The 26,956-nt window shown below is 62.8% G+C and overlaps 2 protein-coding genes across 2 annotated transcripts in view; one reads left to right on the top strand and one right to left on the bottom strand.

Annotated features, from left to right (window-relative positions):
- The first annotated feature begins 390 nt into the window (after window positions 1–390).
- LOC130829909 (basic salivary proline-rich protein 2-like) lies at window positions 391–3,192 on the top strand. The gene is made up of 4 exons (XM_057696452.1): window positions 391–484; window positions 575–755; window positions 1,308–1,943; window positions 2,770–3,192. The coding sequence occupies exons 1-4, from the start codon at window positions 391–393 to the stop codon at window positions 2,828–2,830; spliced, it is 972 nt and encodes a 323-aa protein (XP_057552435.1). The 3' UTR covers window positions 2,831–3,192.
- A 10,602-nt stretch (window positions 3,193–13,794) lies between these two features.
- The window catches only part of SLX9 (SLX9 ribosome biogenesis factor), a 30,600-nt gene continuing 17,438 nt past the window's right edge, over window positions 13,795–26,956 (bottom strand). The window contains exons 4-6 of the mRNA XM_057697063.1: window positions 19,785–19,935; window positions 15,814–15,879; window positions 13,795–14,639 (exon numbers count right to left, since the gene is read on the bottom strand). Of these exons, the coding sequence (XP_057553046.1) occupies window positions 14,516–14,639; window positions 15,814–15,879; window positions 19,785–19,935 (341 nt within the window). The 3' untranslated portion in view covers window positions 13,795–14,515. The remainder of the gene's footprint in view (window positions 14,640–15,813; window positions 15,880–19,784; window positions 19,936–26,956) is intronic.

The following is a 26,956-nucleotide window of genomic DNA, read 5'->3' as shown; positions in this document are numbered from 1 at the left end:
CTTCTGAGTGGAAGGACTTTAAAACCGGGCAATGGTGATGCCTCTGGGCTCCTCTCAGTGCCAGGCTGGACAGCACCCTTTCTCCCAGCAGAGAGCAGTGAACATGCCCAGAAACACAGAAGCGGGAGGAACAGTCAGAGGTGGGAAGTCACCCAAACAGTGTGACGTGCAGCTGCAGGAGGACAGGCAGAGGTGACAGGACACGTGGCCCTGCCCCAGGCTGAGGGGGCCTCATGACACCACAGTGGGGGGCCACGGGACAGCCGTCCGGGATAGCTGCATCTCACGGAATCCCCCGGAACAGGTCAGAGTGAAGAGGCACGGACATCTAGGCCAGCTAAGGCAGCCACACCGCACTGGACGCTGATTCCAGAGCTGTCCATTCTGGAAATGTCCAGCTACACGCAGCGGCGACTGCACAGGGGATGCCCAACCAAGCCCAGCCCACAGGGTGTGCGCGGGAGGAGTGGCGTTATCCTGCAACGTGGGCCCCGGGAGACGGGGAGGGGGGTGCTGCCCCAGGAACATGGGAGTGCGGGGTGGGGGGCTCACCAGGTGAGCCCCCCACCCGCAGGGGCTGCCGGGGAGCAGGGCCTGGACCAGCGCCCAGAGCACCCAGACGCTCGGGTCTTCCCAGCTGACAGGAGACGCCCACCCGGGGCCGGGGCTACGGCTGCCTCGGCCGCCCGCCCTCCCCAGCTTCTAGGGCCTGGCCGGCCTCAGCCCCCGCCCTGCGGACCCCGGGGTGACCGTGGGTCCGGCGCACCGAGAGGGCGGTGCCCGAGGCGGGCAGAGACCGGCAGACCCACGGCTGCCATTCCCTGGTGTCCCCGGCCCTGGGCAGGGAATGAGGGGCGCCGGCACGTCCCGCGGAGTCTACCTACAGTCTCCCGGGAGCAGCTGCTGAGCCAGGGCCGCAGGGCTTTCGTCTGCCTGTGGTCACGCCACCCCAGCACCCGCTCACCTAGGGTTGGATCACAGCCCACCCACTGCCCCTTCCTCCCGCGTGCCCTCAGGAGCAGCTGCTTCCGGGCAGGGAGGCAGCGCGGGGAGGACGCCCCAGCTTCCAGCCCGGAGGCGAGATGCACGGTTCCAGCAGCGCCCCAGCCTCGCTGCCAGCAGAGCTGAAAACCCCAGACTAAAAATAAAAGGTGTTTCTCCTGGAGGCGCCTGGCTGGGCCTGCGATGACACCCCCGCCACAGCGAGCCCCTGAGCTCCTTCCCGGGCCACGGAGGAGCCGACAGAGAGAACTGACCCCCAACCAACCTGCGCTGGAGGCGGGGAGGCTCAGCCTCTGACGGCCCAGCTGCTCCTGGCCTCACCCCACACCCCTGGGCCCCCAGGCCAGCCGCACCGGGGGCACCGCGGGGGGCGGGGCTGGGGGGCAGTGGGTTCCCCTCCCGGCACCCCGGCCGAGGGGTCCCACACACAGCCCGACCGCACGTGAGAAGCACCGGGCACCGTGCCCCGCAGCTGGATTTCTGTCCCCACCTGAGCCCGGAGCACCCGGACCTCAGGGCGGGGGCCGCCCGTGCGCAGCTGGGAGCTGCGGCCTTGGACAGGCTCCAGGGCCTGAAGTCTCCTCCTTCCCCGTGAGTGTGGACTCGGCCGAGAGCAAGGGAGCAGCCCGGCGCCCAGGAACCCCCCGCCCGCCGCCGCCGCACGGCGGCCCCTCGCTCACGCCCTCCCCCACCAGGAGGCCCCTCGGCGACCGGGCGCTGGGGCCTCAGCGTGCGCCGAGCGGCTCCCCGTCTGCAGACCCGCCCAGCCCCTCGCCCGCCGCGCCCCACCTCTGCGTGGTGGGCAGAGCAGATGGTGCCCCAGAGCCCCCACGCAGGAGCCCTCCCCTCCGCTGCCCCAACCTGCCGCGGGCCGCGGCCTCCGCAGACTGCTCACAGCTGAGTGGGGCGCGTGTCAGACCAGCGGCTCGTGCGCAAAACAGGTAAAGATCCAATTCCAAGAAGCAGAGAGCTCCACGTGGGCACAGGCCTCCTCGTGGCTCTCCAGCAGGACTGGGGTCTATAAGGAAAACTGGTTTTCTAAAGAATGTCCCACGTGAGTCCTGCAGGGCTCAGGCCAGGACCCCCTGCTGCCTGCAGGACACCATCGTCCTCCGGGAGGCCACCAGGCCTCCTCCCTGTGAGGCAGGGTCCAGGCAGGAGGCCACAGACCACCTCTGAGGGCGAGGCCCCCTCACCCAGCGTCGGGGCCTGGAGGGACGACGGAGGCACGGGCGCCTCTGATGAGCTGGTCTGGGGAGCAGGTGCCTGAGGCAGAGGCCACGGGCCTCCAGGCAAGGCGAGCTCTGTCCCCACCAGAGCCTGCAGGTCCCTGGGCTCCACTCGGCCCCGGCCCTGCCCAGGTCCCAGGTCCCAGAAGCAGCAGGTGAAGCCTGTCTCTTCCCAAGTGCCATTGTGGGTCCCTCCAGGTCCTTCCCCAGGCCCCAGCGGATGGGCTGGGAGAGCCCAGAGCTGAGTGGGGCTCCAGCCTCCATCCCTGCCGGCTCTGGGCCTGGCCGTGGGGTTGCGCCCTCGGTGTCCAGACAGCAGTCCCGAGTCTGCAGGCTGCCGTGCGCAGGGCCTTTGCACACGCAGAGCTGCCTCCCACGTACGGGCTGGCAAGCCCACGCCCCAGTCACCCGGGGGGCCTCCAGGTGTGGCCACCAGCAGCTTCTTGTTTCCCTTCCTCTCCTGGGAGACGGGCTGTTCTACTGCTTCCAGAAAGTATGTTTGTTGTTTGGTTCCTGGAAACGCCATCTGATTAAACAGGCTCTGCCCAGACCTGCCACTCGGAGGCGGCAGCACCCACGGTCCAGCAGAGGCGGCGTGAGGGGCCGCCACACTCTGGCCCCCCGGCTGGGACCAGGCTCTACACGGGGAGGGGGAAGAGGCGGGAGGACCCTGCCTCAGAGCAAGTCACGGCGCGGCTGCCCCGGCATCGACGGGCTGCAGGAGCCCCCTCTGCAGGTCCTCAGCCCTCAGGCAAATGGACGCCTGGGCCCAGGAGTTCAAGTTCAAGAACAAGCACGTGCACAGGCACACACGCAAGGGGCACACGTGTGAGCCCACACACACGTGAACACACCATGCACCCGTTTGGACGCGCACACACACACATACACCCAGGCACGTGTGCACACAGGCACACACACGCAGGCCCTGGTCTCAGCACCAGGGTGCAGGTGTAGGGATATCGGCTTAACACTTAATAAATAATTGAGCAGAAATGTAAATCATTAATAAAGTCTCATAAACAAAAGTCAAGTGGGAATTCTGTTGACAACACACAAGAATGCAGAATTACTGGCAAAACACCTCCTCCCTCGCCTAGCACCCCCGTGCCTGACAGCTGCCCCATCACCCCCGTCCCCTCCCCAGACGCCCCCAGCCTTCCCGCCCCGCAGCCCGCAGCCCGCAGCTCGCAGGCTTGGGGACACAGGCCAAGACCAGGCCCCCGCGCCTGGGCACACAGGGGCCCTCAGGGAGGGACCGGGTCTCCCCGGGGCCAGTCACGGGTCCGCCAGGCTCCAGCCAGACTCAGGATCTCCAAGGCTCTTGTCTAGAGGCGGGAATCCGCGTCCCAGCCCTGGGGTCTTCGGAGGCATCACCGCGGACCAGGTCCAGTGCTCGGGCCTCGTGACAGCACGCCAGCCCACGCCTCTTCACGGGGCACGGCCAGCAGGGGCTCCACGTCTCACGCCACTGCACCTGGCGTCCTGTCGCCCAGGCAGCCATCTGTGCAGGCTGACAACTGGGTTTTGCAACCTGAGTGGTAGCTGCCGGGTGGGTACTTGAGATGCTCACTGGGGCTGGGACAGGTGTGGGGGGATGGGAGAGGTGTGGGGGGCTGGGAGAGGTGTGGGGGGGATGGAACAGGTGTGGGGGGCTGGGAGAGGTTTGGGAGATGGGACAGGTATGGAGAGGGGACGGGACAGGTGTAGGGGACGGGACAGGTGTGGGGACAGGACAGGTGTGGGGGTCGGGAGGACAGGAGGGGAGGGGTGTGCAGAGCCTGCCTGGATGCTGGGCCCTCCGGGCAGGCTGGGACCCAGGATAACTCCCTTGGGTCCCTGGAGAGGCGCTGGAATGGGCAGTTGGGGGCGGCGGAGGGGGACGAGCAAGGCCAGGATGAAGTCCAGGGCACATCGGCGAGGAGAGGGGCCTGGGGCCCTAGGGTGCATGACGGTGACCCGCTGCACAGGCTGGGCCCCTCGATGGGCGTGGGGGGAGGAAGGAGGAGACGGGAGGGGGAGAGCCAGGGGTGAGGGGGCTCGGGCCCGGCAGGAGCGGGGTCCTGTGCGGACCGCAGGGCGGGGCCTGGCAGGGCTGGGGTGTGTGCCGCCCGCGGGGCAGCGGGCTGGGGGGGGGCGAGGTCGGCCTCCGCCGCGCGGGGCCGAGGGTCGGGGGCCCAGCAGAGCCCTACTCGGGGTGGACGGGAGCCCGGTGTACGAGTTACCCGTCGCCACCTCACGGGTCCCTCCCAAGCGCGGCAGCTTCGCGCGGCCAGCTGGCCCGGCCTCTGCGGTTTCCGGCCGCGCCCTCGGGTGTCCCGCCTGAAGGCTGGGGGCTGGAGCGGCCGCCGCCAGGACAGACGTGGGCTGCGGCCTCCCCGTGCGCCTGCCCGGGCGGCCGTCTCCTCCCAGACGCCGGGCGTGGACAGGGCGGCGTGGCCATCGGTGCCGAGGACCGCCGCGCCCGGGGCCCACGCCCGCAGGCTCCGCTGCGCCGGGGACCCGGGCCTCAGCCGCCCCGCCGTGGACGAGGGGCCCCGGCCTCCCTGAGCCTCGGCGTCCCCGCCTGTAACCCAGGGCCACCGTGGCACCGGCGCCGCGGGGTGGGCAGGGTTCCAGGAGACGACGTGCGGCCGGCACTCGGCTAGCGGGACCGCACCCCCTCCCGGCCGCGGCGAGCGGGGCGCCGGCCTGCGGAGCCGGGGGCCGCGGGGCCCTGAAGGGCCGCAGACGCGCGCGCGAGGGTGCGGGGAGTGAGCGCTCCTGGGCTGAGGTCACACCCCTTTCTCAGGACGCGCACAGGGCAAACAAAACCACAATATTATTACAAGGCTAAGCCCTATTTTACAGCTGCCTTTAATATATGACGGTCTTGTTTCGTTTCGTCCAAACAGTTGGACGCACGTTTCCCTTCGCCCCGGGCAGCGGCGTGTCCTTCTGCTCGCGGCCCCGCAGCCAGGCGGGAGTGAAGGGCAGTGGCGGGAGAGGAGCCCCAGCGGGGACGCGGGGTCCCTCGGCCAAGGGGTCGCCCCACGAGGTTCCAGAGAGACCCCCGCTTTCTCTGGGGCGGGGGAGGGACCCGCCAGGCGAGTTGGGTTCTGGGGGTCGGGAGGCAGGAGAGCGGCGCCCGCTTTCCTTCAGGGCCGGGCCTGTGTTTGGGGGCTGCCGTGTGGCCGTGGACTCCCAAGGCCCCCGGACACCGGACGTCTGTGGTCGGCTGTGCTGGACAGGACAGGGGAGGGGGGCCCGGGACGCGCCCTGGCACGGCTGTGGCGGGACCTCTCGGGCACCAGCCCTGGGCTCAGGCCCCCGGCCCAGCTGACCCTAGACGAGGTGCAGGTGGCCCTTCCTGGCCCTTGGACCCCCGTGTGGCTCCTCAGGCCTCCAGACACCCGGACCTCGGGGGCTCTGGCTCTCTTCCCAAAGCACTGGGGGGCCACGTGGCCGCGGTAAATGACGGACCCCTTTGGGGCTGCCAGGGCACGCGACCCCTGGTCTGCCCCGGGAGCCCGGCCCCCTGCACCTCGGTCGACTCTTTCCCCTTCATAGAAAGGGCTGGATGAGCCCTTTCTGCCCCCGCTGTCTGGCCCCCACCCCAGCATCTGGGAGAGCAGAGCAGGGAGCTCCCGGCAGGCCCAGGGGTCGGGGGGGGCCACTTTCCTAACAGCTGCCCCGAGGGGGGCGCCCAGGTCACCCAGATGCCTCCACAAGCAACTCCCAGGGGATGTTTAAAGCTTAGCAACTCTACTGCTTTTCTGTTTGCCAAACCAGCCACTTTTCTTTTTTTTTCACGTATTCCTGCTGCTGCCTTAGGCGTTGGGCTTTGTCTTATTTTTCTTCTCTACAGTCTGGAATTGAATGCTTAGTTCATGTATTTTTTATTCTCTCTTGTATATAATAAAAACACTTATGATGGTAAGTTCTCCTCTGAGTGCATTTCTGGCTGCCTTCTAGAAGCTTCACTGGGGAGTTTCTTCCGTGCTAGGCTTTCCCAAACTTCCCATCACGCCGCGTGGCTTTCTTGGGGCTCGAGTCACTCCAGAGAGCATCTGTTTCTTTTCCAAGTTGTCTCACTCACCTCGGCGTGACTTAGAGCTGATTGCGGCTCCACTACGTGTCGGAGAACTTGTCGCGTGTCCAGCAGTTTACTGAGCGTCCTCTGTGGGCACTGCACACACAGGTCCCCCACTCCAGGCAGCTCCAGGGGGAAACGGGAGCAGCTGGTACCACATCTGCGTGAAAACCGCCATGGGAGACTCTTTTGTTGTTATTCCCTGGAAGCACATCTGACTTGCTGTTTCTTTCTGCAGAAAGTTATTTTATTTTTATTTATTTATTTGGCTACATCGGGTCTTAGCTGCAGCACGTGGGCTCTTCTCTGTGGTATGTGGGCTTCTCTCTAGTTGCGGTGGACAGGTTCCAGAGCACATGGACTCTGTAGTTGTGGCACACAGGCTCTCTAGTTGAGGCACGCATGCTCAGCAGTTGTGGCATGTGGCCTTAGTTGCCCCATGGCATGTGGGATCTTAGTTCCCTGACCAAAGATCACACCCGTGTCCCCTGCATTGTGGGACGGATTCTTTACCACTGAACCACCAGGGAAGTCCCATGTTTCTCGGTTTTTGTTTTGTTTTGTTTTTTGTCCCATCTTTCTTGAAGAAAATTCTTATTTCTCAGTACTTCTGGCCGACTTGCTGGTGGCGCCCTGCCTTGACCTCAGCACAGACAGGGCAGCTTGTTTCTACTCCTCAGTCTCCTCGGTGGGAATAGGAAGGAGGTGTATCAGTCACAAGGCACCAGTTCTGCTGCTGTGACAAACACTCCCAAGCGTCAGCATCTTCACAATCATGGTTCACCTCCTGCTGGCACAGCAAGTCCACCTGAGCCCATGGGGCTCTGCTCCATGTTGTCCTCACGCAGGACCAGGCTGGGGGACAGACCACCGTCCATAGCACTCCTGGTCACCGTGCAGCCCGGCACGTGGGGTGCATGGTGCCCTGACTCTGGAAGCTGCCCCAAAGCCATGCATGTTATGTGTACTCATGGCTGTGTCCAGATCAAGCTGGGGGCGTGCCCAAAGCCAGGGGAGCAGAGGACGTAGGCCTGCAGCAAGCTAGAAGAGAACCAGGCTCTGTGCTCGGCCTCGGGACGGACCACAGCAGGGCCTCTAGCACAGAGACACGGACGGGAAGGAGGCGGGGTGGCCTACCTGCACCCCGGTCACGAGGAGCCACTTCTGGACTGTCCACAGAGGCAGGTTTTGAGGACCCCTCGTGCTGGGGGGAGGCGGTGATTGATTAGTAATGGCTGTCCTGGAGAGGGAACATTCCTTGCAAAGCAAGTTTTGTCACATGAGGAGACACCAGCAGGCTCCAGAGACCAGCAGGAGGGGAGGACCCGTCTGGTCAGGACATCAAGGGACCCAAGAGCAGCCATCCGCTCCTTCTGGGATGTCGGGACCAGGACACCAGCCAGACAACAGGACATCCGAGGGGCAGGCCAGGGGGTCCTGCTGGGGCCAGTGCCGCCTGTGCAGGGTCCCACCCCAGCAGGAGTTCAGGGTGGGGCTGGACGGCAGGAAGACCAGGACAAAGCCTCGCCTGGGATTCCAGGGGGTCCTGCAGCATGAGGGGCCCAGAGCCCGGCCTCCTCCCTCTCGGGGGGGCATGGGAGCAGGGTGGGGTCCAGGCTTGGGTGGGGGGCAGGGCAGAGGCGGAGGAAACACCCCCTCCCCCTCCAGCAGGAGGAAGCTCGTGGACACCGTGGAAACCTTCCTGGGGACCCGAGGGAAAGTCTCGGGGTGTCAAGGCAGCACCCCACCCCTTGGCTTCCGGGAGGGGCCGGGAAAGGCTGCAGGTCCTCACGTGTGAGCAGAGCAGACACGGTGCAGCCGGGGACCCCCGAGCCACGCCGTGACCCCAGGAATGCAAAGCCGTGGCACGTGGAAAACGAGTCACACCACCTGCGCCCCCAGCAGGAAAAGTAGTAACACGTGACGGGGCAGGAGCCAAGGAGGAATTTGAGAGAACTCAGCCGTCTGGGTAGAAGCGCTTAAGGAGCAGGAACCACAGTGCCTCCCCGTGCGGAGGGCCGCGCTGGCGAGCGCCTGCCTCCTTCCCGCCTGCGGACTTTGCGCCCGACTGCACCCACGCACGCGCACACCGGCGCCGCGCGTGCACGAGCACACATGCGCACACGTGCACACACAGGCGTGCCTGCTCACATGCGCACCCTCACGCTCTCACCCACGGCTGGCAGGGGCGCATCACAGGGCACGACCCCCCACCCGTCTGAGCCGGTGGCCTCCGGGTGCAGGCGTGGGAGGGGGCGCCGTCCGCCTAGCCCCACAGGAGCCACCCTTCCCAGGGCGCTGTCTCTCTTCCCCGTTCTCCTCGGTTTAATCCCAGTCGTAACAAGAATCCAGTCATTCCTGTCTGGGGGCTCGGGCTGCATGGCGCCCAGGGCTCCAGGACTCCCACCGGGCTGGGGTGAGGGGATGCGGTCAGCCTGGGCACGGGCCCCGGGCACCAGGCGGGTGGGGACGTGGCACCGCATGTGGCATGCGGCGGGGTTTCCCACATCACTCACCAGCCACGTCCACTTGTGAGCGTATTCTCTCCCATCTACACGAACCAAGGACCCAGGGCCTGAGTGACAGCCGGGTCCCCAGCCCCTGGCCCCACCATCCTGTCCAGTGTGTGGGTAGCCCCCCGTCTTCTCGGACTAACTCAAACATCCACTGTAGGCAAAACACAGGTGCCCGCTTTTAAACATGTTCTCCCCCAGAACAGGAGAAGAACCCACCCACTCTAATACAGTCCAGCACTGTTATTAAGGAAAGAGGTTTAAATTTTATATTGTAGGCTTGACCCTTACAACGTAACTTAATTTTACATATAATGAAACGAAATTAAACATTTAAGAAGCAACACTTAAAAATCAAAGGAAGCAGGGGAAGCTGGCTGTGTATCCAGCCCAGGCAGCCAGAGGGAAGAGGTGCCCCAGGTGACTTGAGAACACAGCGCAGGGGCTCCAGCAGACCGCGGGGCCAACAGGACGTTCACAAGGGCCCCATGAGGCGCCCCCCCACCCAGGGATGAAGGTTAAGGACACTCAGACCTGTGACCTCAGGGCAGGGAGGGCTGAGGGGCGGGCGGTGGGAATCCCCTGGCTCAAGTCTTTAAGGCTCTCGGGGACGAGCTTGGGACCCGGGGCAGGTGGGCCAAGAAAGGACCTCTGACCTGGCCCTGGGAGAGGAGTCCCAGGGCCCACCCAGGGGACAGGAGGAGGGCGGCCTCGAGAGGGAAGGGAGACAGCCCAGGAGGCAGCGGGACGTTTCCGCGGAGGAGATGGCCTCGCAGGGGCTCGGGAGGCCAGCCCAGCAGGCGGACGGCCCTGTGTCGGGCAAGAAAGCCCAAAGGCACCGTCACAGGGACCGGTCCCCAGAGGGCCTGTGGGTGAGCAGAGGCCTGGGCCACGGGCCGGGGGGTGGGACAGGGCCCTCGGAAGACAGCCGGGCCGCCTGAGTGGGGCTGGGACAAGGGCACGGCAGTGCCTGGCTCCTCCCCAAGCTGGGCACCAGCCAGCAGCAGGGGTGTCTGCAGACCCAGAGCAGAGGGTCCCAGGCCTGCCCGTGTCCACACCTGCACTCACCTCCACCGCGGAGGGCGGAGCGGGGAGTCTGGGGCACGCGGCCTGGAGCTGGAACAGCCAAGGGGCAGAGCAGTTACGGCCCCCGCCCCCCTGCCGCCAACATCACCCACCAGTCGAGGCCTCGTCCACGGACAGCGGGCACCGGCGGGGCCCAGCTGCCTACCCGGCCTGCAGAGGCCTCTGGCCAAGCAGCACCTGACGTCTAAAATCAGAAGCCCTGCGGCACAGCGGCCCCCTAAGTGGGGTCCCCTGAGCAGCCCAAGTGCCCCCGTCACCCTCCAAGGGCCCTCCAACACCCCCCAGCAGCCTCGATCTTTTCTGGAAAATGGGACCCCGCCTGTTCCCAGGGCTGGGCCGGCCCGCAACACGGGGCCTTGGCCCAGCCCCAGCGCTTGGGGTCTCCCCACTCCCGACCAGCAGCCCCGCACCCTCGCCGCACCGGGACTCATCACGGCTCTGCGGGGCCAGGGCTCAAAGCACGCCCTCCGCCGCCTTCTCACCCCGAGCATCGCACCCTTAGACGTCTGACCTGCACCTGGCGCAGGGGTCGTGCCCGCTCCGCTGACCACACGCTCAGAAGAGATAAAGAAAAGCACCTGCTGCCCCTGCTGGGCCGTGAAACGTGAGTCCTGCCCACAAGGGCCTGGCAAGGGGACACAGGCTGTGTCTTGATGTCCAGAGAGAAGTACCAGCCACCCACCCAACACACCCCGACAGGAAGGCGTGTCTGAGCGGCGTGGAGGACACTGGTGTGGAGAGCCCCGCTCCCCCGAGGCAGAGGCCCCCGTCTGCTCTCCTAATGGCCTCCGGGCAGGGTGGGAGGTGCAGGGGGCTGACCCCAGCCCCCAGCTCCCCACCGGCTCCCAGAGCAGCCCAAGCCACATCCCTGGGACGCCACCCCCCGGAGAGAACTTCTTGATGGGATGCCACCTCCGCTCTGAGGGTCCCTCGTGGTTTCTGGGCAGCGAGGACACACCCTGGTCCACAATGAGGAACGCTAACCGCTTCCCAGGTGGGAGCCGTTGGCGCTGTGGGGGGAACCCCAGCATCCCTGTCTGGGGGCCTCCCGGGCCTGGAGGGGACCCACTGGCGCCCTGCCTCCCTTGTCCAGCCTGGGCTGCAGAACAGGCACTTCCGCACACCAGTGCCCCCATATAGTCCCAGGCCCGGCCACCGTGGCCCCCGGGCTGGGCCACGTCCCTCCTGGGCACTGATGACATCCCCCGCAGAGGTGCGGGGTTTGGCGCTGAGGCCAAAGGCAGGGTCGAGTGATCGGGGACTGGAGGCCTCCCCGAGGGCCAAAGGGCAGGAGGCTTGCTCTCCACGGCAGAGGCTGTCCTTTGTCCTTGCCTGCCCAGCCTCCCTGGAATCTGGGGCGGGGACGTAGCCCAGCCCTGGCCAATGAGCTAAGAGCGGATATCCCTGGGTGGGCCTCTAAGGAGGCCTTAAAACGAGGGGAGAGCAGGTTTCCCGGTCCCTCTTGCTGTTTGCCCTCTGCCCCTCCCCCTTTTCCTACCCGGAATGTGATGTGATGGCTGGGGCGCTGGCGGCTGCTTTAGCACGAGGATGAGCAGAGGATAGTGGAGCCTGGGCTGTTGATGGCACCCTGGAGACCTGGACTGCCTGCTTCCAGATCCTCACTGTGTGAGGGACAACCCTCCCCCACTTTAAACACAATCAGCCATGATGACTTGGGTTTTCCATTACAGCCTGTGGTAGGGACTAGCAGAGGACCAAGGCATCCTTCTCCCCATCCCGGGCCTCAGCTAGACAGTGTCCCCAGCCTGCTCTGCAGTAATCCCAGGGCCAGCGCAAGCCACCCTCACATACTGTCACTCTGCCTGACGCTTCCAGGACCCCATCCGTGCAGATGCAGAGTCAGGAGGTGTCCACCCAGGGCCTCTGCCACCGTCTGCCCTTGGGGTGTGAGTCCAGCTGGCACAGAGCTGGTGCCCCCCTCACTCACACTTGCCACCGTCCCCCCGCCTCCTCCTCCGGCCCCGGGCAGGCCTGAACTGGGCTTACAGGACAGCTGTTCCTGCCCCACCACAGAGAGCTCCCCGTGGAGAGGCGTCTCCTCTCCATCTGGTGAGGTGGCTCGGGCCAGACAGATGAGGCCAGAAAGCGTTGGCTGAATGAAACGGAGCTGGAGATGGGCCCTGCCCGAGGACGGGGATGCGGACAAGGGGCACAGCAGCTTGGGGGTGGGGGCGGAGGCCACTCGGGTCAGACCCGGGACACCTGCAGGAGGCAGAGGGAGGGCTGGCCCACTCCTCCCAGGAGCCCTGCAGCCAGAGGGCCGACCTGCGCCTGGTTCTCTAATTAAACATCGTTATGTAATTAGATTCTGCTCCCAACCCGGGAGAGGCGCCGAGGTGGGAATAATGACTGCTGTGCTGGAAGCCAGACACCAAGGCAAGAGGCAGGCGCTGCGGGAGGGGGAGGGGCGGCACCCGGGCCAATCAGGGCACCCCGGGCTCGCCTGGTGCCGGCCTGAACAGAGAGCAAACTCAAGGTGTCGTGGGGGTCACGGTGCGGCCGGAAGCTCGGGGTTCGCAGGGGCTCAGCGCCAGCTCGGGGGAGGCAGCCTTCCCCGGGGCCTCCGTTTCCCTCTGGAGAGACGGCCCCAGCCGGGTGCCAGGACCTCCTCTTCAGGCAGCGGGACCGGGGGGGACCGGAGGGATGAGGCTGCAGGCCCGGCAGGAGGCCCCACGACCCAGCAGCCCCTGGGGCACCAGAAGAAACATAGGATCCAGACATACAAGTAATCACAGATTTTCTCCCCAGAATCTTAAGATGTCTCAACCTTAAGGAAGACTTCAGAAACACAGGCGGCCATCAGGAACATGCCTGCCATCACCACTTTAAGCTACGTCACCGGAACAGCTTCCGAAGTGACCTCACAGGACGGAGGAGCGCCGCCGTGCAGCCCCGCCCGCCCCGGCGCTCTGACCGAGAGCCCCAGCGCGTCTCAGCACGACGACCTCAGCCAGGACGCCTCACGGGCGCGAGGAACATTCCAGAAGCAGCACGTCTGGAGTTTGTGCAAACCGGGCTGTGAGCACCACGGGACCCGACTCACCTGGGAGCCGCATCTGTGCCGCACCCTCCTCCCTACCCAGCCGGCAAGACGAATCTGGTGACACCCAACGCCGGGCACAAACGGGGCCGGGCCTGCCGATCACCGGGCGCGCGGGGACGGACAACGCGATGACACGGGACAAAGCCAGGAGCAGACAGGCAGGGTCCCCCGTCAAGAGCCCGGAGGTCTGAGGGCGTGGCCCCCGCGCGAGCCAGCCCTCCCACCCACCGGGCCCTTCCTCCCCTCACCTGCCCCTCCCGGCTCCGAGGCAGAGGAAGGATCTGCTGGGGGCCCCAGAGTGACCCTGACCCTCTACGCAGGACGCCACCACCCACCGCCCTGCTCGCCCAGGGCTCTGCTGTCCCCACCCTCAAGCCCCCTCTCCCAGCTGCTCACATCCTGCCCACAGGCCGCCAGGCACACAGTAGGCCCACTGCCGCCAGGCAGACCAGCGTGGCCTCTTCCTCGGGGACCCCCGCCCCGCCCTGCGGCCGACCCTCTCGCTACACCGCTCCCGCGGCCCGGCAGCTGCCGCCCCTCCCGCTGCACCACACCACCGCCGGAGGACACGCTGCCCCGGCCACGGCGCCTTTCCCCACGGCCCCCCCGGGGGCTCCTCCCCCGGGCCCGGTGCTGCACCGTCTGCAAGGCCTGTGAGTGTGTGCGCTGTGCGGCAGGGATTCTGCCCCCGTGCTGGGGGCCGGGGAGCACCATCTGGGACCAGAGCCCCTCGCAGGCCCTGCAGGGCGGGCACCACGGCCCTGGCCCGTGAGCCCTGCGAGGCTTCTCCTGCTGTCTGCGTTTAAAGTGCACACGAAAACCATCGAGCTGTTTGTCACTTAATTTTATTACCAAATAGTCCACGTTCGTTCTACAAAGGTTAAAAAACACGGAAGTCCCTCTGGCTCACAGACCACAGCCAGCAGGCTCCCAGGGGGCGGGGTCTCTCCCACCCCCACCTGCGCCCATCTGACGTCAGGGCTCTCTGCTGGGGGGAGGAAGGCACCCCCACACGTGTGCGGCTCCTCAGGCCAGTCTCCAGGGAGAGGGCTGAGCCCGTCGCAGTAGACGGCAGCGCCGGGCTGGCACCGCACCTCCATCTCCCCTCCGCTTCCCCCCCACCCCGCATCACCCAGGGGAAGGTCCTGGGCAGAGGTCGGAGGCCCTGACAGAGGCACCGCGAGATGGCGGCAGAGCCGCGCCCAGCCAGGGCCAGGCTGGAGCTGCTGGGGGACCAGGAAGCTAGAAGGTTCTTCTCTGAAAGTAACACGCCATGTGCAGTCACTGCTGACAAACTCAGACAAAACAGCAAAGTGTGAGGAAGGCCAGCTGAGTGGCGGCACCAGACTCCACGGACACCCTGGGTTTTTCCAGCACTTTTATTACAAAAATAAATGTGCCGTCACAACACCACCGTGCCGACTGTCGCTCAGGGAGCCCCGTCTGCGCGAGGCCGGCAGCCCCCTGGCTCAGGGGCTGGTGGAGCAGGGCGAGGACCGCAGGCACCTCCTCGTGGGTGTCCCCGGAGCTGAGCCGGCCCCGCGCCGGGTCAGGGCTGCCCGCCGCCCTCCAGCTGCATCCGCTGCACCAGCTGCCGCCCGACGGCCTGCAGGGGGCTGGCTCTGTAGGCCGGACTGGCCAGCAGCTCCCGAAACCGCGTCCTCTCCTCCTCGCTGAAAGAATGGAGAGCGGGGGTGAGCAGACCCCACGCCCTCGGTGGGGGGCTGGGGATGCGCGTTCCACACCCCCGGGACCAGCCGCGGCTCAGCCAGCCTGCAGGGACACGGCAGGGGGCTGGGCTGGGGCCAGGACGGGGGGGGGGACGGACTGAGGAAGGCTGTGCGCCTGTGACACTGTGCCTGGAGCGTCCCGGGGGGCGGTCTGAGGCCCCACAGGGGCTTCGGGCAGGAGGGGAGTGGCTGCCCTGGGGCCTCCTCTTCCCCACCTGTGACAGAGAGCGGCTACGGAAGGCAGCAGGCGCCCTGCACACGAGACCCCACGTGAGCGGCCCGCCTCCAGCACAGCTGGGCAGACGCAGGAGCTCGGGGCCCCATGGGGGCGACGGCGGGGGGGGGCAGTGGGCCCACCCCTCCCACAGGAGGTCCTGAGCCCCCACTCTGTGCCCGTCCCTACGCCCAGCCAGCCCCAGGGGGAGCGGGCACCGCCAGTGCCACCTTCCAGAGGTGCCAGGGCAGCGCGCGCTGTGGGCCCCATAGCCCAGCGTGGCCACGGGGGGCCTGGCCAGGTGCCTCTGAGGACAACACCTTTGTCACCAAAACTAAGGTGACCCAGTCGGGACGCTCCGGGTGGCAGCTCCGGCACAAGCCCATGCGGGCCCATCAGGGCACCGTGGTGGGGACAGCCCTGGCCCCGGGCGGGCGAGGGGGTAGAGGGCGCAGCCCGTGCCCTGCTCCCACCCTGGGTGTGTGACCGAGGGCAAGGCCGCACCACAGCAGGTCCCAGCTTTCTCTGCTGCTGATGGGGAGGCTCTGGGCTCCACGGGTGGAGTGACGGCCCGGCCAGGTGTCTGCACACCCAGGATGCCTAGGCCCTGGGGCCCCGAGGGTGGCCCCCCGAGAGCCAGCAGCTGCCCCTCCCCCCACCGCCCCGGGGGGAAGGGGCTCCCAGGCTCCCTGCAGACAGGCTGTGCGCGCCCGAGCTGCCCCCAGCACCCGAGGGACCGGAGTCGGGAGACGTGGCCAGACACCACATGGTGCTGGGGTGGGCCTCGCGGGGGGCGGGGGGGGGGGGGGGAGGCGGGGAGGGAGGGGGCTGGGGGGAGGGGGGGGAGGGGTGGGGAGGGGCTGAGGGAGGGGTGCGGGAGGGGGCTGGCGGGGCCATACTCACAGGAGCTGGAGCCTCTGCGCGGCACTCATGCGGCTCAGCGCGGCTGGCCGGGGCCTGCTGGCCGCCCTACCGGGGACAGGAGACGCGCGTCAGCACAGCACGCGCCCTCCCGGAAGCTCCGCCGAGGGCCCGACTCCAGGCCACGGGCCACACAGGGCTCTGGGCCCACGTGCCGTCTCGGGGAGACACGGGCACCTCACGGCGGGAGGACCCGGCGACCCGGGAGTCCTGGGCCGACCCCTGCGTGTAGCCTCCAGACCAGGAGCCCTCATCTCTTACCCGTGTTTCTTTGTAAAGTGTGAATGAGAGACCCGCCCTGCCTCCTTTCCCCCGGTCCCAGCCGCTCTGGGGGCCTCTGTCACACCCCCCGCACAGCCGCGGCCCCAGGACACTGTGGCCCTGTTCCTCCCACCACGGACCCCTCTCCCTGCGTCCCCCAGGCAGCAGGTCCCCCGCCGACCACCCAGAGCTCCCCAGAGGCCCCACCCTTGCCGCACGGGTGGGCCCGGGGCTCCCTTCCCACGGCCAGGGCTCCCGGGAGCGGCCGTGAGCTGGGAGGTCAGGAGGCCTTGGGTCCACACCCCCACCTAGACCAGGTAAGAAGGCCTCCCACAGCCCCTCCCTGCCCCGACCGTCGAGGGCACCAAGGCACACACACACACCTGGGACTCCCCTTGGGGCCCAGGGGCCAAGTGTGGTGTGCGGAGCAGGGGCGAGGAAGGGCGGGACCCTCCCCCGAGCCTCAGGGCACGACCGGAGCCTGACAGGCTGCTCAGGGCAGGAGGCGTGCCCCTCCCCACCGGGGTCTTCCCCTGTGGACGGAGCGGGGGGGGTGGGTTCCCTGAGGCCGCGGGGGGGAAGGGAACGGACCCCCCAGCACTCACCCCAGCGGCCCAGCGCCAGGGCTTTCACACCCGCCAGCCCTGGTCCTGATCGCCCACCTGCTCTGAAGTCCCCCAAGGGAGGGCCCCAGCTCCCTCGCAGCGGCCAGGCCTGGCTCTGGCCATGGGGCCGGGTGGGGTGGACCGTGGGCAGAGACCTTCCCGCCGGGACCGACTGCAGCTCAGAGCACACTGGCCGCTGCCCGCGTGCCTGCAGCGGTGCCTGGACTGTAAGAGGACCCCCAGCCCCCGCTGCCCTGGGAGGAACCCCCGGGAAGGTACTCACCCCTGAAGCCCGTTTCCCTGACTGCAGGACAGCCCGGTGCTTTCCTGACAGGCTCTCTTCAGCCAGCACTGAGTGCCCAGGTGACTCCCAGCTTTGGAGCTCTTGTGCCACCCCCACCCCTCCCCCTCTGCAAGAACAAGCCCACACCCACCCCAAGGGGACGGGGGCCTGAAACCAGGTGGGACTCTCATCTCGATCACAGCACCGGCGGGCGAACCCCTGAGGCCCCAGGGGCTCAGGGAGCCCTGCTGACATCAGGGCCAGGCTCCTGCGTGAGGCGCTCCACCCTCGCCCGCGCGTCCTGAAGTCACCATTCGTGTGCCCCACGGCTTTCCACCCGCACGCCTGCGTGAGCTGCCCTGAAAGGCGCCACCTTCTCCTGGCTCCAAGAAACCCTATCCTTGTGAAGGCACGGAAGAGGCCAAACACCTCGTGCCAGGCGTCACTTGGCCAGAAGGCCACCGGCATACAGGGACCAAAGGCAAAACGTGGGGGCCCGCTCACCCACGCCCGGGGCGGAGCTTGCTGGGCACCCGGCCCATCCCAGGCCCGTCCCAGGCGAGACTGCTGGGCTGCCCCCACAGGGAGGGGTGGCTGGAGCTCTCCCCAGCCCTCCCCACGGCTCTCCCCCCTCGGCTGACCCTCATCTGTATCCTTTCTCCATAATAAACTGTAACTGAGCGTGACAACCTTCTGTGAGCATCGTCAAACCTAAGAGGGGTCCTGAAGACCCCAGACGTGCAGCCGGCGTGAGACGTGAGCACGGTCTTGCAGCCTGTCCCCGCATTTCACAGGAACACACCTGGGTCAGGACACACACACGTATGTCCCTGCTGTCCGCGAAGAGGCCCGGACGCAACCACGCCCAGCAGCGATGAGACTCCAGCGCCCAGATGCTGGTTTCTGGCCCCCTCCCAGCAGAAGGGGCCCGGGCTCCCTGGAGAAACACCGCCTCTCGGGGAGGAGCAGGAAATGCCCGGGCGGGCCTGGGGCAGCTCGTGCCCGAAAAACAAAAGCCTCGCGGAGGGGCGTGGGGGGTGGGGTTGTCGCAGGCACTCCCGAGGGCGGGCCCAGGGCCGCAGAACAGGGTCGCAGCAGATCACAGCCCCAAGGACAAACCAAACCCCCAGGGGCCCAAATGCGGGCAGGTAAACACAGGGCTGGTGAGGACGTGCTCTGCGGGGGCAGCCACGCTGCCTGCGGGGGGGGGGGGGGAGGGGGGGAGCGGAGCAGAGCGTCCCCCCTTGGGTGTGGGGTGTGCACCGCGGCCTCCTTCCAGGGCACAGCGGGGGAGGGGGAGCAGCTGCACAGCAGAGAGACCAGACAGACACACCCGCGCCCCGTGGCCAAGGTCAGCGGCTGCGGTGTAGGTCCCGTGACAGCACCCCCCCCCCCCCAGAGGGGGTGTGATGGGGGCCCTTCCCCTCCGTGGTCGTCACTGAGGGACGTCCTGACAAACGGCTGACAGGTCCTCAAAACTGTCAAGGTCGTTAAAAACAAGAAGGTCTGAGAAATGTCACCGCCCAGAGGCGCTCCGAGGGGACATGACCTGTCACGTGGGGTCCTGGACAGGGTCCTGGGACAGCAGGACACTAAGGGACACGGAGGCCGTCTGAATAAACCAGGACTTTCAGGGAATTATTATTTTAACTTATTACATATGAATCGACGTTGGTCCTCGAGTGGGACAAGGGCAACGCTGACGCCCGGGGTGGAGGCCGTGGGCGAGTCACACGGGGACTGTCGGTACGACCGCTGCCATTTTTCTATAATCAAAAACTGTTCTAAAAAACCTTTTGCTTAAGCAGACAGCTGCCCGGTGCCAAGAGGCACTAGAGGGGAGCGGTGACCCGGCCGGCAGGAGGCTGGGCTGGGAGAGCAGTGCCCCCCCCACCCCCCAGCCTCGCGCGCCCTCCTCGGGCTGCCGGCCACGGCGTTTACGCAGCTCCCTCCCCTCTGGGAGCTCCAAGCACATTTTTCAGATGAGAAAACTAAAAGCAGGGAGAGATGCTTGACCGGGTCACATTTTTGTTCAAGAACCAGGAATGGAATGTGCATCTCAGGCTCTGGTACCATCACCAAATCTCAGCTCTGGTGGCCCCTCCGCGTCGGGACCCCGTGTTCTGGGCGCGTCCATCCCAGAACTGCCCTGGACCAACCACTGCCACGGGCTCTGCAGCCAAGCGGCCCGCGCACGTCCCCTGCCACCCCTGGATCCTTCCTCCCCAGAGGGGAACTCGGTGGGAGGAAGAATCACTTCAAAAAGGCAAAATCAGAGACGACACAGTGAACGATGATGGTCTGGCAACTGCGACAGACGAGAAAGGCCCTCCGACTCCTGCCCGTTGGTTCTAAGGCCAAGGCTATGGTCGCACCTGCGCTGGCTCCCCGCGGCCAGGCCAGGCAGCCTCGTCCTTGCTCAGAACTGGCAGCCGGGCACGCCAGAGGCACACACCCCCCGACAGCACACAGGTCCACAGTCCTGGCGGCAAAGGCAGCAGCTGCGGCACAGGGGAGACGGGGGAGGGGACAGAGCCAGACAGCAGCGCTGGAGGGACCGCCAGGCACGGCGCCCGGCTGAGCAGCTCTGGCCACGTGACGGGAGGCCCACAGTGCCATCCACGTGCCGCCGGCCACCCGCCCCCAAGGAGGCCCCAGGGCTCCTGCCTCGTGGTTGGGCCTGAGACAAGGGTGTCCAAGTCAGGACGGGCCTCTGCGGCCCCGGCCCCCCTACTGCTCATCCCCCCACCCTGGACGCGGCAGCAGGACCAGCCCGGCCCGGACAGCCGGACGCCAACACTCACCGCCGAGCAGGGGGCCGCCGGCCGCCAGCCTCCAGCTCCAGCAGCTCGGGGAGCGCGTCCCTCAGGGGCTGCAGGTCCCCCACCACCACCGTGGCCCTCCGCCTCTGCTCTGCCTTGCGCCGCAGCTCCGCCAGCTGTATGGCTTCAATCTCTGAGGAAGGGGGACAAGGGTCAGCGAGAGAGGATCCAGGGGGACGAGCACCGGCCTCCGCCTTCCGCAGCAGAGGGCCCGACTCCCGGCCCGACTCCCAGCCCGCAGAGTCCGTGCTCCCGGGCGCGGAACCCGGGGGTCCGGCCGGCTTCGAGCAATGTGCTCCCCTTAGTCCCAGAGACAGCTGTCGAGTTCCAGGCCAACGAGGAGGCGGGCTATGGGCAGGGGAGCTGACCCTTGGAAGGCCGGGCCCGGGGCCTGGGCTGGGCCGGGGGGGGAGCGGTGTGGCAGAGGGAGGGGGTCACACACAGAGCAGCTGGCACCTTCCCCTCTGCCCTCCACGTGTCTCCTGGAGGGAGAAAGTGGTTCCCAAGGGGGCGTCGACAGGACAGGAGGGCCCCCAACAAGGAAACGGTGAGAGTGGCCGGGTCCAGAGCGAGAAGGGACATGTGCCGTGGGGTCTCGAGGGGGCTCCTGCATGGGGCGGGGGGCGGGGTGAGGAGGGGCGGGGGCCCGGGTGCCAGACAGAGGGCAGGCGTGGATGAGCCGCAGGGCTGCGGCCTCTGCACGGAGAAGCGGTCCAGGCAGGTCCTGGACAAGGATGAGGCTTCGGGATCTGACGTTCACGTCAAGATATGTTTATTTCAACATTGCTAATCACACACGTACTCAAATGTGTCCTTTCCACCGTATGGCTTGTGGAAGACGCCCGCTCACTAGCTTGTGTGCAGACCTCGCTCCAGGGAAACTGCCTGAATCTCTGATAATTGATTTGTTAATTGTTCTGCATTAAATTCCTTTAAAAAAAAAAAAGCAAAAAATGGCTCTGCTACTAAAAAGCTTGGAAATGAGACTGTGATGTGATGGATTTGGGGCGATCTGCCCGGAGCCTGAGAGGCTCTCCTGCCTCCCAACTGCGCGAGGTTTACTAGGCTATAAATAACCAGTCTGCAGACTCTGAATCACATCTAAAAAGGGAACTAAAAGCACCTTCCTGACAAGCGGCTGAAGGATTCACAGCTCGGCCAACAGGGGCCAGGAGACCCCGGCAGAGAAGCATCAGCCGGTGGCCCAGGCTGGCCGATGTGGGACCTCTCCCTCCCCAGGGGCTGTGAGACTGCGGCCTGTCCTTCAGGCGCTGTGGCCAGCCGGCCGCCCGCAGGGCAGGCGCAGGAGGCACTGGCCGCGGGCACAGCCCCCAGAAGGGCGGTGAGGACACTAGGCACGGGGCGGGCCGGGGAGACGGGGGCCTCACGAGTGAGGACAGACTCAGGACAGCCCCCGATGCGTACAAAGGACGTGTGCGCACGCGGCTCGGCCCAGGATGTGTGTGAAACGTGAGGGGGGTGTGGTGACCCAATGAGGCGTTTCCAAAAGGGAATAATTTCCGGAAAACGAAAAGATCTGGGCGGTCTGGCAGGAGCGGCTCCTCCCCGAGCTTGCGGTCCACCTCCGAAGGCCCTCGCTGCCCAGAGCAGCTCAGCAAGGCCCACCCAGACAAGCCCATCAGGGACACACCACCCCAGGTGCACACAGACTGGGAGGGTCCAGGGGGCCTTCACCTCGCCCCGAAGAGCGGAGGTCCGAGGACAAAGCCTGCCCTTCTTCCCGGGCGCTCCTGCCCCGGGCCCAGGCCGCCCCCCAGGCTGGGGTGTCGGGGTGGATGAGCTGACCATTCAGCCCTCCCCGCGCGGCCAGGACGGGCACTCTGCTGAGCGCCTCATCACGCCGGGCACCTCTTCCCAGAGCACCCCGGCTCCCGGGAGGGCGGGGGCTCGGGCGGGGGCAGGGGCAGGGTGGCTCCCTCCCCGGCTGGCACACACGCCGAAGGGGGCCTGGCTCACAGGAGGACAGAGGCGAGTGCCAACAGGAGTGCCAGCGAGCGCGTTTCAGGTCAGAAGTGCGCGGGGCCACCTAGGGCGCGTCTGAGGCATGCGGGGACCGTGCAACACGGGACGTCACGGCAGCGGCAGCTTCGAGGGGAAAGGCCGCAGTCACCACAAGAAGTGCCCAAAGAACCTGATGGAACTCCCTATCCACTCAGGATAAAGACGACAACGAGACCAAGAGCAGACTTGAGGCTGGTGGGGGAGGGAACGCCCCTCATTTGAGACAGATTACCTACCAGAAACGCCGCGTCTTGTGTACACCAGACACACTCTCGGGTGAAGCAGGCCACGGAAGGGATGGCGGAGACCACGCCAAGCCAGCCGGGCGGCTCCGAGCCCAGGGAGGGAGAGCACGGCTCCCCCCACAGCCTCAAGTCTAACGCAGCTTCAACTCCAACAGGGCCTACAGCTGCACCTGGGACACTAATTCCAAACTTTATTTTTCAAAAAAGACTAAATGTGCAAGACCAGCCAAAACGTTTTTGAAAAAGAACAAGAAACAAGAGAGTTGGCCTACTGGATGTTAGAGCAAATTATGAAACTACAGAAATTTCAACAGTGAGGCGTCAAGGAGGTGAGAACTCAAAGAGCAGGCTTTGCGACCAGCCACCCTGGGAAAAGCGGGGTCCCTCCCTCCTGCGATTCCTAAAAACTCCTTATGCAAGAATTAAACACCACAATTAAGACAACTTCACAGGCATGTGGGATGCTGAACGTGGGAAACTTTTAAGGGCTGAAACCTGTGTTTCTGCATGGTGCCCAGGAGGGCAGGCACCAGCTCCCTGAAGGCCGTCCATCCTGGTCACTCTCTCCTTACTTTCCTGCCCACACTTGCTAACCTATAAAAGACTGAAGGGAAGTTCCTTATAAACAGGGCCTGAAACAGAGCTTGCACAAGGACCACGAGCTTCATGCTCCATCACGGCCTGGGGTCACTGACCCTGAGCAGAGCAGGCCCACAGGACACTGACCATGACCCAGTCCTTGGCCCGTGGAGACTCACCCCTTCTAGCAACACTGCAAAGGTTGCGGCCACTGCAGTAAAGAAGACGACAGGAAACAGAGTTCGGAAAGAAAGATGTAAAAGTCTCTACTTTAAGTAGCCTGATCGTTTATGTAGAAAATGCTAAGGAATCTTACACGATGACTACCAGCACACACACACAATTTTAGCAAGATCAGAGAATACAAAATTAATAATAATTAATAAAACAATAATTAATAATACAACAGATAACATAAAATTGGAAAATGAAGCTCTTGTGAACTTCATTTATAATAGCTTCGAAAACTATAGAACAACAAGCTTATTCAAAACAAAAAATCTAAGGCTTCTACGAAACTACACAATGCTGATGACAGAAATTAAGGAAAATGTAAATAAAAGAAGAGACACAGCATGTCCATGGATGAAGACCCAATACTGTTGAAATGGCAATTTTCCTGAACTGATCTATAGATTCAAAGCAATCCCTACCACTGCTATAACAGATTTTGTTGGTGGTGGCTTTCGAGAAATTGACAAGCCTGTGATAAACTCCATGTGGAAACGCTAAGAACCTGGACCATCCAAAGCAGTCTTGAAACAGAGGACCTGGGACGCAGGGCTTCCCTTATCTGACCCCAAGACCTGCTTCACAGCTGCAGCAATCAAGACAGCCTGGTACGGAGGGGCTCTCCGCCTTTTCACAAGGACACCAAGAAAACTGAATGAGGAAAGAAAAGTCTTTACAACAGTGACTTCCCTGGTGGCGCAGTGGTTAAGAATCTGCCTGCCAATGCAGGGAAACGGGTTGGGCCCTGGTCCGGGAAGATCCCACATGCTGCGGAGCAACTAAGCCTGTGTACCACAACTACTGAGCCTACGCTCTAGACCCTGCGTGCTGCAACTACTGAGCCCGCAAGCCACAACTAGTGAAGCTCGCACCCCCAGAGCCCACGCTCCACAAGAGAAGCCACAACAATGAAAAGCCTGCACACCTCAATGAAGAGTAGCCCCTGCTCGCCACAACTAGAGAAAGCCTGTGCACAGCAACAAAGACCCAACACAGCCAATAAATTTTTAAAAAATTTTTAATAAATAATAAAAAATTAAAATTAGAAAAAATGTTTTTAATTTAAAAAAATTTAAAGTCTTTACAACAAATAGTGCTGGAACAACTGAAAAAAAAGAAAGAAAAAAAAGAACCTGAACCAGTACTTCACACCACAAACAAACATTTATTCAAGATGGATCAGAAACCTAAATTAAAAGCCTTTGAAAACCAAAAAGTTTTTAGAAGAGTAGGATTTATCCTCCTGACTTGGGACTACACACACACACACACACACACACACACTACCACATAAAGAAAAAAGGCAAATCAGTCTCAAAATTAAACTTCTGTTCATCAAAAAAAAGGAAAAAAAATGTTAAGAAATTAAATAGGCAAGTCCCAGTCCAGGCGAAAATTATTTGCAAAACACACCTGACAAGACTGGTCTCCAGGACAGAGGAGTTCCTGGAGCTCAATAATAAAGAGCCCAGCAAGAGACTCATGAAACAGACCCGGGGCCTCAGAGGATGCCCAAGGGCAGCAGCACGTGAAGACGCCCGTTCACCACGACGACGGGCACCTTGCGCTCTGCAGGATGGCTAGGACTGCAGGGACAGACGTGCCGGCACAGCCGTGGAGCAGCCACAACTCTCCCACGTTGCTGGGGGGGCGTAAACACACAGCCACAGTAGAGAAATGTCTGGGAGCTGCTTATAAAACTAAACATACACCTGCCCTATGACCCAGCATTCCATTCCAAGTATTTACCCAAGAGAAATGAAAACATATGTCCACAAAAAGATTTGTAAAGAATGTTCACAGCAGCCTTATTCACAGCAGCTAAAAGCAGAAAGCAGACCAGGTGTCCATCCATAGGAAAGGGGATACCAGACGGTATGTCCCCATGAAGAAACACTTCTCAGCAGAAGGGCCCAGACTACGGCTACACGAGCACGGATGGGCCCCATGCCAAGCCGAGCAGAAAAACCCAGACACAAAAAGAGCACCTCCAACATGACTCCTTTTATAGCAGGTCTAGAGCAGTAAAACCTACGCTCTGAGCTGAAAAAGATCAGGTGGTGACCACCTCTGGGGGAGCCGAGACCGGGAAGGGGCACCGGGCATCCCTGGGTGATGGTGATGCTCTGCACCCTGAGGGGATGCTGCTTGCACAGGTGTATGCGTTTGTCATAAATCACTGAGCACACGTAAGATCTGCATTTCGCTGCATGTAAATTTTACCTCAAAATGAAAACTAAAGGGCTTCCCAGGTGGCGCAGTGGTTAAGAATCTGCCTGCCAATGCAGGGGACACGGGTTCCAACCCTGCTCCAGGAAGATCCCACATGCTGCGGAGGAACTAAGTCAGTGGGCCACAACTATTGAGCCTGCACTTTAGAGTCCGTGAGCCACATCTATTGAGCCCATGTGCCGCAATACTAAAGCCCACGCGCCTAGAGCCTGTGTTCTGCAACAAAAAGCCACGGCAGTGAGAAGCCCGCGCACCACAATGAAGGAGTAGTCCCTGCTCGCTGCAACTAGAGAAAGCCCACGCACAGCAACAAAGACCCAACACAGCCTAGAACTCTAGCAGAATTATTTGGGAGAAAGTGTGAAGTCTGTAACTCACTTTGAAACATGTAGCTAAAACATGGGTTGGTATCTGGACAGAGAGATCAGACAGACAGGTGAACAGATATGTGATAAAGAAGTGAGGTGCCCTCTGTAAAATCCAGATGGTGGGCATAAGGGCGTCCACTGTAAAATTCTTCTTACTTCTCTGTACAAAACTTTTCATAATAAAATACTAACTAAAATCAACTTGGGAGATGTAGCTAAAGCTATATTCAGAGGCTAACATACAGCCTTTCATTCCTAAACAAAACTTAAAAATAAATGACTAAGTCACCAAAACAAACCTAAAGAAACCAAGAATGGGGTACTAAAAAAACAGAAGCTAATAATTTGGAAAACAAAAGAGCAAAATTGAAACTAAACACAATTCTTGGCATGGAAGAGACAAAACTAACCAGAAATTAGAGAAGGGGTTACAAATAAAGAATGATGAACAGGGTATAAAATAATGAGAAACCGATGGCTCTGCTAATAAACCTGAGATCTGATTAGATGGTTTTACAGGAAAATGAACGGCCGAGATTAACTCAAGTAGTTAAAAAAGACCACCTGTCATGGAAGAAAACTTAAATAGCATCAAAAAAGTGTAGCCCAGGAACATTCAGGGCCCCAGCGGTCCCGGCCTGTTTTCCAAATCCATTTTACAAAGCATATTTTGCACAACTCCATGAGAGGGACTATGAAAAAAAAAACTGGATAAATGAGCCACTTCCTTAAGAAACATCTAAAAAGTGAAAGAAAACTTCAAATCAACACTCATGGAAGAAATTGACAAATTTCTCTAAGAAATTAAAAGCCTACAATTTCTTTAAAACCTTGAAGGAAAAAATAACGTAGATCACATTTTAACTGTATGAGAATATAAAGAAAAAAACATTTCAAATTAATTTTAAAAGCTGGCAAAACACTGAAAAGACAACTGTAAGAAAAAAATTTCAGAACAATCTTCACAAGAAGACCGTTAAAAAAAAATCAGCAGATATGCAGCATCACGAAACATACGTATATTTTCCAAAACAAAATTAATAGGAAGAAATCCACCCTGACAGACAGTCTCTTGGAAAGGAGGGACCCACCAACCCCTGCAAGGCGGAGGCCCGGGGTCCCCAACCCCACCAGGTGGGTGAAGAACCTGGGGCCCTGCACTGCCACTCAGCCGGGGGAGGGCCTGGAGGGACACACGCAGAGCAGGACAGTGGGACACTCCGCACACATCATAAAACACCAGACCCAAACGCACTCCCTCTGCGATGCTATCCACACGAGAAACAGCTCCCTGCCACACTGCGGGGGCAGGGGGTGGTGCTGAGGCAAGGCCGCGCAGACCTCCGCACCGCGACAGCGCCGCCCCCTCCCCCGAGGGGCCATCTGCTTGCCACCCCCCAGGCCACCTCCCCCAGGGCCGCAGACCAGCCAGCACGGGTTCGGAGCCGCCAGGGACAAGGCCCCGCCGGGGACGGGG

The sequence above is a fragment of the Hippopotamus amphibius genome, chromosome 10 (genome assembly GCF_030028045.1).
Source record: "Hippopotamus amphibius kiboko isolate mHipAmp2 chromosome 10, mHipAmp2.hap2, whole genome shotgun sequence".
Lineage (NCBI taxonomy): Eukaryota > Metazoa > Chordata > Mammalia > Artiodactyla > Hippopotamidae > Hippopotamus > Hippopotamus amphibius.
This window is presented reverse-complemented; position numbering and strand designations above follow the sequence as displayed.